Source organism: Talpa occidentalis, unplaced genomic scaffold (assembly GCF_014898055.3).
Source record: "Talpa occidentalis isolate TD23 unplaced genomic scaffold, MPIMG_talOcc4v2.1 talOcc4.13, whole genome shotgun sequence".
Lineage (NCBI taxonomy): Eukaryota > Metazoa > Chordata > Mammalia > Eulipotyphla > Talpidae > Talpa > Talpa occidentalis.
The window spans coordinates 54,179,506-54,190,158 of NW_023601322.1; the positions used below are offsets into that span (position 1 = coordinate 54,179,506).

Genomic DNA, 10,653 nt, shown 5'->3' on the forward strand with positions numbered 1-10,653 from the left:
ACACATGAAGCCACCTTGTGTGCAATGAGCACACCTCCAAAGAAAACCGAGCCGGAAATGAGGACCACAGCAAGGATGGAGAACTGAGGAGGTGGCACTGGAAGGGAAGGGAAGGTCAGACCCTGAACCTGAGGCCTCAGTCTGACCTTCTGAAGGTCTCCAGAAGGGCTTCTGATGCCCCTGAGTCAGCCACGTGCCCACATCTCCCTCCTTACCCCATCTCAGAACTCAGGGTGCTATCAGCCCCTCATGCTGCACATGGCACGTGTATCTCTGCTCCTCTCCAGAAGGCACCTCCACAGCCGCCCACTTCTGAAAGGTTCCATCTCCCCCAGGCCTGGTCTCTACCAGCTCTGTCTCCTGGGTCAGGTCCTCCCCACCTCGCTGCCAGGTCAGGGTGATGTCCGTAGGGTAGAAGCCCAGGGCTCAGCAACTCAGGGTGACCTCATGCTCAGAGATGGGGTGATGGGTCACCTATGGCGATTGGGGGCCTGAGTGGGAGGAACCGGAAATTTCATGCTTTGTGTTTCCTGCATGGACACTGAAGCAGCCTCATGTGACCATCCTCCAGTGGACAGAACAGTATGCTTGGAGGGAGGAAGCACAAACCCCAGAAACCAGCCTGGTCTGGGAGTCCGGGATAGCAGGTGAGAGCCCAGGGAGGGATGCAGGTCTCTAAGCATTTTGTTACTGACTTGGGTGGAGGGTGATGACACAGACAGGCAGGAGTGAGAGCTCCAAAAATGCTCTCTGACCAAAAAACAGGATCTCGAGAGAGAAACTCATTGTTCCTAAGATGGCTGCCGGCCAAAAGTGAAGGGAGATTTCAGGGGTGGTGTCCCTTCTTTCTTAGGAGAAACTGGATTCCTTAACTGTCCTTCAGAAAAAGTAGGAGCCTCTGGGCCAGTCTTCATCCCAGAGCTTGAAAACGTGGCCGACAGCTCCCTCTCTGGCCAGAAGGGGGCGCGTTCTCACCATGATTCCACTTCCCTGCGGGGCGTGCGCCTCAGGGAGACCAAAGCCCCGCAGCCCCTCTTCAGCCCCGCCCTTCAGTAACCCCGTGGTCTCCCGCCCGCACCCGATCTCCCGCCCTGAATAATCCTAAACTTAAATAAAACCTAAAGGGTGCTTTTTCCCTCCATGGTTTCTCTCCGCTCCCGCGAGTAACTTGGCTCCGGGGGCGCCGCCCGCCGCCCGCCGCTGCCGCGAGCAGACCCCTCCCGACGGCCCTCGCCGCGCGGGCCGGGAGCCTCTCCCCGCTCCGCCTCTGCCGCGGAAAGTGAAGTTTGAAGAGCGGGGAAGAGGGAATCGTGGAAATGAAGAGGAGGATCCACCTAGAGCCGAGGAACCGGCCCCCGGCCGCGGTTCGAGAACTTGTCCTGGACAACTGCACAGCAAATGACGGGAAAATTGAGGGCCTGGCAGATGAATCTGTGAACTTAGAGTTCCTCAGTTTGATAGGTGTAGGCTGGATTTCAGTCTCAAATCTCCCCAAACTACCTAAATTGAAAAAGCTTGAGCTCAGTGACAATAGAATCTTCGGCGTTCTGGACATGTTAGCAGAAAAACTTCCAAATCTCAAACATCTTAACTTAAGTGGAAATAAACTGGAAGACACCAGCACCTTGGAACCTTTGAAAAGGTTGGCATGTCTGAAAAGCCTGGATCTGTGTAACTGTGAGGTCACTGACCTGAACGACCACCGAGAGGGTGTGTTCAAGCTTCTGCCTCGGCTGACCTGTCTGGACGGCTGTGACCAAGAGGATGGAGAAGCCTCCGGCTCAGATGCTGAGGTGGATGGTGTGGATGAAGAGGAGGAGGATGGGGGGGCGGAGCAACATGGCGGCGAGGAGACGCTGCGAGTAAGATCTCCCATTAAAAAAAAGTGAATAGGGAGGAAAAGCGGCAGGTCCCAGTGAGAACTGGGACACGGAAGATAAACGGGTGACGCCAGCGAACTGCCCGAAGAAGAAAGTGGCCATAAAAGAGGACTAGAGGGGAGGGAAGCGCAGAACCCTGCTCCCCTCCCCCGCCCACAGAAGCGGCACTCTCCGACCCCGCAGAGAGGAGGGAAACAACAAACCAAAACGGCCCAGAAGAACAAACGACGCAGCAAGCGGGACTGGGAGTGGAAAGGAACTATTGCAGCCACCACACCCCGTGAACGGGAGCTGAGGCGAACCCTGCAGGATCCGCCGCCGCGGTGAGCGAACGGCTCCGGGCGCCATTAGAGAAGAACAAAGACCCCGGGAGACGCGCACACAGCCCGGGCTGCCGGTAAGCTGGCGCGGGAAAGCGGCGCGCTCGGTGCGCTTGAAAAGCAAGTGCAGACCTGGATCTCGGCTGCCCAGGTCCCCGCGCCTGCGACCTAGGCTTGCGGGGAGACGACCTAGGCTTGCGGGGAGACGCGCGGAGGTCCTCACTGAGGTGAAGGTCCCTCCCTGAGTGAGCAGGAACCAGGCGCCTAGGCACGGGAGCGGTGCAAAAGGCGCCATTCCCGCGCCACTGAACTGGGCTACAGCCCGCGTCCTGGAACTGAGGGCTTTGAACTGAGACCCGGGGCACGAAAATTCGGGGCGTGGTTTCTCCACGACGGTGGGGCACAAGGCAGACACAGCACCCCAAAGCTGTTGAGGTGTACCCTACCATTCCCGCTCTGTTCTCTGTCCCACGGGGTGGGGGGAGGCGAAAAACAGCCCCCCAAGGACAATAGGAGAGATCTCTGGCGCCACCTAGCGACCAGGAAAAAAAAGTCACTAACACCCTATAAAACAGGACATTTCTTAAGACTGCTTGAAAAGGGCAGAAGGTTTCTGGAGGACCCAGTGGCCAGCCGGGAAGTTATTCCACGCCAGGCCCCTTCCGACCAGCAGTCTGAGCCCACAGAGGGAGCAGGCACCCACGTCCGGGGCAGACCGGGTGCGCAGAAGAGTGTGCCTGAAACTGGAGGCGCAGGGACTGCATCCCGCTTCGCCATTTGAGAACAGGGACATTTCTTCAGTAAAAACTGCCTAAAACCAGCAGAAAGCTCCCCCAGAAGACAGAGATGGCTCCTGGAAGAGCCAGAGGGGAGCGGAGAAGTTCACCCAAGATGTCAGTCAGTCCGAGCAACACAGTGTCCCAACGCATACGACAAATTAGAAAACAGACAGTAGGGAGTAGAAGAACCACACGCAACCTAACAACTCCTCAGGAAAGAAGCACACCACAAAAAGAAAACCACTCCCCAGATTGCAACGACAGCAACTTGGAAGAACTTCTGAGCCTTCCAGAAAGAGAATTTAAAATTGCCATGATTAAAAAAGTGATAGATCAGAAGAAGGAAATTGAGTCCCTAAAGAGGGAAGTAAGAGAAATGCAGGAGATCAAAGAATTAATGGAGGAACTAAAGAACTCTGGGAAAAGCAATGAAAGCAGAATAGATGAAATGGAAGAACGAATAAGTAATCTTGAAGACACAGAAATAAAAAGAACCAAAACAGAAAAGGAAAGAGAAGTACGAAGGAAAAAGAATGAAGAAAGACTTCGCGAACTATCTGACTCCATGAGGAAAGGAAATATAAGAGTTATAGGAATTCCAGAAGGAGAGGAGAGAGATGTAGGAACAGAGAAAATATTCATGGATATAATTGAAGAGAACTTCCCAAATGAGAAGAAGGAGCTGAAAATTGATATACAAGAAGCAAGAAGAACACCAAACTTCCACGACGAAAGGAAAAACACAGCAAGACACATAATAGTAAAGCTCCCAAGAATCCAGGACAAGGAAAAAATAATGAAGCTGACAAGAGGGAAGAAACAGATAACATTCAAAGGAAAACCAATCAGGCTGACATCAGACTTCTCTGAAGAAACACTACGGGCAAGGAGAGAGTGGAGGGACATAGTCAACAGACTCCAAGAAAACAGATGCCAACCAAGAATACTCTATCCCGCAAAGCTCTCTTTCCTCCATGAAGAAAGAATATGGACCTTCCCAGACAAAGAGAAACTCCGGAATTTCATTGCGACTAAACCCCCACTCCAAAAAATACTACAAGGAATCCTAAAGCCAGAACCTCAGAGGGACGAATAACAACGAAAGAAGAGCAAAAAAAAAAAAAAAGTTATTAAAAGAATAAATAAATAAAATCAAAGGAAAGACAAACATAATGGCAAATACAGATGCTAACATATCAATATTAACTCTAAATGTAAATGGACTAAACTCTTCAATAAAAAGACACAGAGTTGCAGCCTGGATTAAGAAACAAAACCCAACCTTTTGCTGTCTCCAGGAAACACATTTAGCTACAAAAGATAAAAATAGGCTCAAAGTCAAAGGATGGAAAACAATCCTACAAGCAAATGGGCCAAAAAAGAAAGCAGGAACAGCTATACTTATATCAGATAAAACAGACTTCAAACTCAAAAAAATAAAAAGAGACCCCAATGGTCACTACATTATGATTAAGGGGACAATACTTCAAGAAGAAATAACACTCATTAACATATACTCACCAAACGAAAGAGCACCAAAATATATCAGACAACTGTTGTCCTCTCTGAAAACAGACATCAGAGAAAACACATATGTAGTGGGAGACTTCAACACACCACTATCAACAATGGATAGATCAACAAGACAAAAAATAAGTAAAGAAACTAAAGCTCTAAATAAGGACCTAGAGCATTTGGGCTTAACAGACATCTATAGAACACTAAACCCAAAAAAAACGGAGTACACATTTTTCTCAAGCGCACACGGATCATTCTCCAGGATCGATCACATACTGGGGCACAAGACAAACATCAACAGATACACCAAGATTGAAATCATACCAACCATCTTTTCTGACCACGAAGGCATCAAACTAGAAATAAATCATAAAAAGAAGGCAAGGAACTATCCTACCTCATGGAGACTAAAAGCCACACTACTGGAAGACCACTGGACTAACGAGGAGATCAAAGAAGAAATTAAAAAATTCTTTGAATTGAATGACAAGGAGGACACCAATATCCTAAATGTATGGGATGCAGCAAAAGCAGTAATAAGAGGAAAATATATAGCAATAGAAGCTCACATCAAAAAACAAGAAAGAACTCAAAGAAACAACCTAATCTCGAAGCTCAAAGATCTAGAAAAAGAACAACAAAAAAACCCCAGAACCAGTAGAAGAAAAGAAATAATAAAAACCAAAGCAGAAATAAATGAAATTGAAACTAAAAAAACAATCCAAAAGATCAATGAAACCAAGAGCTGGTTCTTTGAAAAAATAAATAAAATAGACAAACCCCTAGTCAGGCTCACAAAGGAAAAAAGGGAGAAAGCACAAATACACAGAATCATAAATGAAAGAGGAGAAATCACAACGGACACAGCAGAAATCAAAAGAATAATCAGTAACTACTATGAACAGTTATATGGAAACAAGTTCAACAATCTAGAGGAGATGGACAAATTCCTACAACTCTACAATCACCCAAAGCTAGATAAAGAAGAAATAGAACACCTAAACAGACCAATTACAAGCAGCGAAATTGAAATGGTAATTAAAAACCTCCCCAAAAACAAAAGCCCAGGACCTGATGGATTTACAAATGAATTCTACCAAACATTCAGAGACAAATTAGTGCCTATCCTTCACAAACTCTTCCAAAAAATTGAGAAGGAAGGGACAATACCAAACACGTTCTATGAAGCCAATATTACACTAATACCAAAACCGAATAAGGACAACACAAAAAAGGAAAACTATAGGCCAATCTCCCTAATGAACACTGATGCAAAAATCCTCAATAAAATTTTAGCTATCAGAATCCAACAATGTATCCATAAGATAATTCACCACGACCAAGTTGGATTCATTCCAGGGGCACAAGGATGGTTTAACATCCGAAAATCAATCAACGTTATCCAACACATCAACAAAAAGAAATATAAAAACCATATGATAATATCAATAGATGCTGAGAAAGCTTTCGACAAAGTGCAACACCCATTCATGATAAAAGCCCTTGAAATTCTTGGGATACAAGGAACATACCTCAACATCATAAAGGCCATCTATGACAAGCCAACAGCCAGTATCATTCTCAATGGTGAAAAGCTGAAAGCAATTCCATTAAGATCTGGAACAAGACAAGGATGTCCACTCTCACCACTGCTTTTCAATATAATACTGGAAGTCCTAGCCAGAGCAATAAGACAAGAGAAAGACATCCAAGGAATCCAAATAGGAAAAGAAGAAGTCAAACTATCACTATTTGCAGATGATATGATAATATACATAGAGAACCCCAAAATCTCCACAGAAAAACTAATTCAACTCATCAATCAATTCAGTAAAGTGGCAGGATACAAAATCAACACGCAAAAGTCAGTAGCCTTCCTATACACAAACAATAAATCTGAAGAAGAAGAAATCAAAAAAACCACCCCTTTTATTATCGAAACAAAAAAAATCAAATATTTGGGAATAAATCTAACAAAAGAGGTAAAGGACCTATACAAAGAAAACTATAAAACACTGTTAAAAGAAATAGAAGAAGACACAAAGAAATGGAAAGACATCCCCTGCTCATGGATTGGAAGAATAAACATTATTAAAATGGCCATCCTACCAAAAGCAATCTACAGATTCAATGCTATTCCAATCAAAATCTCAATGGCATTCTTCAAAGAAATAGAACAATTATTGATGAAATTCATATGGAATCACCAAAAACCCCGAATAGCCAAAGCTCTCCTGAAAAAAAAAGAAGGAAATGGAGGCATCACACTCCCAGACTTCAAACTATACTACAAAGCCATAATCATCAAAACTGCATGGTATTGGAACAAGAACAGACATACAGACCAATGGAATCGAATAGAAAATCCAGAAATAAACCCACAGATTTATGGTCAACTAATCTTTGACAAAGGAGCAAAGACTATGCATTGGAGCAAAGAAAGTTTGTTCAATAAATGGTGCTGGGAAAACTGGGTCGCTACATGCACAAGAATGAAGCTTGACCACTACCTCACACCATACACAAAAATCAACTCAAAATGGATTAAAGAACTAGACATAAGACCTGAAACCATAAAATACATAGAAGGAAATATAGGCAAAACACTACGGGATTTGCACATCAAAGACATCTTTACAGACACATCACCCAAAGCAGTGATAGTGAAGACAAAGATAAACAGCTGGGACTACATCAAATTAAAGAGCTTCTGCACAGCAAAAGAGACAATAACAAAAACAAAGAGAAACCCCACCAACTGGGAGAACATTTTTGCACCCAACACTAATGATAAAGGACTGATCACAAAAATCTGCAAAGAGCTGATGAGACTCAGCAACAACAAAGAAAATAATCCAGTCAAAAAATGGGCAGAAGAGCTAAAAAGAAACTTCTCTGAAGAGGAAATGCAAATGGCCAACAGACATATGAAAAAATGTTCAACATCACTCGTAATCAGGGAAATGCAAATCAAAACTACCATGAGATACCATCTCACACCAGTGAGAATGGCACATATTAAAAAAACTAGCAACAACAAATGTTGGCGAGGATGTGGAGAAAAAGGAACTCTTGTGCACTGTTGGTGGGAGTGCAAACTGGTCCAACCACTATGGAGAGCTGTGTGGAGATTTCTGGACCTACTAAACATAGAGCTTCCATATGATCCAGCAATTCCACTCCTAGGTATTTACCCAAAGGACACAGAAACATCAATTCCAAAGAGCACCTGCACTCCTATGTTTATAGCAGCACTGTTTACAATAGCTAAGCTTTGGAAACAACCCAGATGCCCAAAAATAGATGACTGGATCAAGAAGATGTGGTACATATATACCATGGAATATTACTCAGCATTCAAAAAAGATAAACACATGCAATTTGCAGCAACATGGATGGCACTGGAAGGGATCATGCTCAGCGAAATAAGCCAAAAAGAGAAAGAAAAATACCGGATGGTCTCACTCATAGCAGGAATCTAGAAAACTTAAATAAGGGACCAGGAAAATGAATATAAGAAAGTGAAAATCAAAATCAACAAAAAAATATGAACCAGAGACACTTTTTGGGGGGTGGGGGGCGGGAGGGGAAGGATTGGGGTCAGAATGGGGCGTTTGCAATTGTATGGGGGAATATAAAAATAAAATTTAATATTTAAAAATAAATAAATAAATAAATAAAAATAAATCTTAAAAAAAATAAAAAAAAAAAAGAGGAGGAGGATGGAGAAGGAGAAGCTGCAGAGGAGGAGGAAGATGCGGATGGTGAGGAGGAAGAGTGTGATGATGAAGAGGATGAGGATGAAGATGTAGAAGGGGACGAAGACGAGGACGAAGACGAAGTCAGTGGGGAGGAAGGAGATTTTGGACAGGATGGAGAAGCTGATGAAGATGAAGATGACGAGGATGAGGATGAGGATGAAGAGGAGGAAGAGAGCGGAAAAGGAGAAAAAAGGAAGCGGGAAACAGATGATGAAGGAGAAGATGATTAAAACCCAAATAAACTTTAAAAAAAAAAAAGAGCGAACTGTTCAGTATCGGTTGGACTGCGCATAAGGATTTGGTAGATGTTTAAAAAAAAAAAACAGGTAGCTGTGACGCAAACCCCAGGACACCCACCCACCCAAAGAGCCAAAGAACAGTTCCTGTGACATTCCGCCCTCCATTGAGTCCCTCTTGGAAATCCACCACCAAGCTTGGAGACTTCACCCCAACAAAATTGTAAGCGTTGTTAGGTTTTCGTGTAAGACTTGCTGTAGCGGGGACAGCTGTGATTGGTGAATCACCATCTGTGACTACCAGTTATGCCCAAGTTGTAACAGCATTTTTACTTTCTGTACAACGAAGAAGCTTTGTAAATAAAATCTTAACATTTTGGGCCTGTTTTTTCATGCTTTCCTTTTTTAATGAAATTTTTTATATTAGGACATTTTATGTGTCAACTGACAAAAAAAAAGTATTTTTAAGAATTCAAGTGAAATAAACACATTACTCTTTGGTTAAAAAAAAAAAAAAAAAAACCTAAAGGGTGAAAGTCCCGCGGGCTCTTCCCTGGTCAAGAGGCCTGGCAGGGGCCATGGCCTCGGGGGGGTCACGGGGCCCCAAGACTAGGGGCGGGGGGTGGGGCGGGAGCGGTGACCCGCCCCGGCCAGCGCTGCTCCCCGGCCGGGCTCTGGCTGCGGCGGCCGCGCGGGGCCTCCAGGAGCGCTTGGAGCCTCCGCGCCGAGTGTCTGCGGAGCCGCGTCTCCTCGACCGACCGCCCGCCCAGGGGCCCGCGGCTCCGCGCTCTGGCCCGGGGAGTCGCTGTCGAACCCCGAACTGCGTGTCGTCCACGTAGCCCCCCGCGAGGTACCGGGGCTCCCCGAGGCCGGGCGGGACATCACCATTTCTAAAAGCCTCAGAGAGGGGGAGCCTGGGGCCGGGGAGGGGTGAAGCCGGCGGACCCTCCCCCCTGGGCAGGTCCTGAGTTCCGGGGAGATGGGGCAGGGGAGAAAGTGTCCAGGAGGGAGGGAGCTCCAGAGACTGAACATGGGCATCGGGTCCAGAAGGGGCAAGACTCAGGGGGACAAAAGGAGGAGGCAGGGTGGGGGGACAGAAAGGGACCAGGACTGAGGGGGCCACGGGGGGTGACAGCGGGGCCTAAGGCAGCAGCTTCCTCTGCAGAAGCCTTTTCCCTCCACCCTGCTCTCACCAGCCCAGGTGTCTGTCTGGGTCAGAGCCCTGGAGAGAAGCAGCAGGAGGAGGTTGGGGGCCCCATGACCAGCACTGCTGGGGTCTGGGGAGCTTCTGACTCCAGGCTGGTGGGTAGAGACTTACCTGGGCAGGCAGTGATGCTGACTGGTTCTCTGGGAGCCTCCAGGCACTGGGACTGAGAACTGGGGAAGAGTCACAGTGTCCAGGGCCCAGCACAGGTGGTGGAGACAGAAGTGAGGCTAAGGGGGCAGTGGGGTATCCCCAACAGTAACCTTCCTGCCCTAGACACAGCCCTGGGGCCTGGGGCTTTGCTCTGGCCCCTCCTCTCCTCACCCAAAGCTTGTCACCCTGTCTCCATGACCCAAGCGCTGGGTCTGCGATTCTCAGTCATTTTCCTTCCAGGATCCATGTCCAGTCTTACAAATTAGGGAGGACGCCAAGCATAATCTTGTTTAGGAGGTATCGCTCCCCGTATTTATCACACTGGGAATAAAGCTGAGTTTAATCATGCAGCTGTTTATTTAGAATAATAGTAATAATCCAAGCATGTTAATAGAAAGTGTTCTTAAGAAAAATAACTTATTTCTGAAAATAATCAGGGCAATGGGAAGAATGGATCTTTCACCTGTTTTATGTTTGCAGTTGTCTTTCTTGTCTGTCTCATTGTTTTTTTTTTTTTTTTTTTTTTGTCTGTCTCATTGGAAGACAGTAGGAATTTCATGCTTCCTTCTGCATTTAGCTGTGGTTCTGGTTGAAGACTATGAAAAAATGTCTACAGCCTCACACAAATATGTTGGAGTAGTGTTTTCACATTATTGTGAATATTCCACTTTGATACTAAATTAAATCTATACAGGTGGTATTTTCTCCCAGGTTATTTGCAAAACGAAACCTGAAACTATGTCACTGAATATTTCTTATTCTGTTACATTTCCATAGCCCTCTCTTGCATAAAACTAACTGC

General features: G+C 45.9%; 1 protein-coding gene across 1 annotated transcript; it reads left to right on the forward strand.

The window, feature by feature from the left end:
• The first annotated feature begins 1,140 nt into the window (after positions 1 to 1,140).
• On the forward strand, positions 1,141 to 8,882 carry LOC119242834 (acidic leucine-rich nuclear phosphoprotein 32 family member B-like). Its single transcript, XM_054693966.1, has 3 exons — positions 1,141 to 1,163; positions 1,286 to 1,826; positions 8,216 to 8,882. Exons 1-3 carry the CDS (start codon positions 1,141 to 1,143, stop codon positions 8,486 to 8,488), a joined length of 837 nt encoding a protein of 278 aa, XP_054549941.1. The 3' UTR covers positions 8,489 to 8,882.
• Positions 8,883 to 10,653: the final 1,771 nt, after the last annotated feature.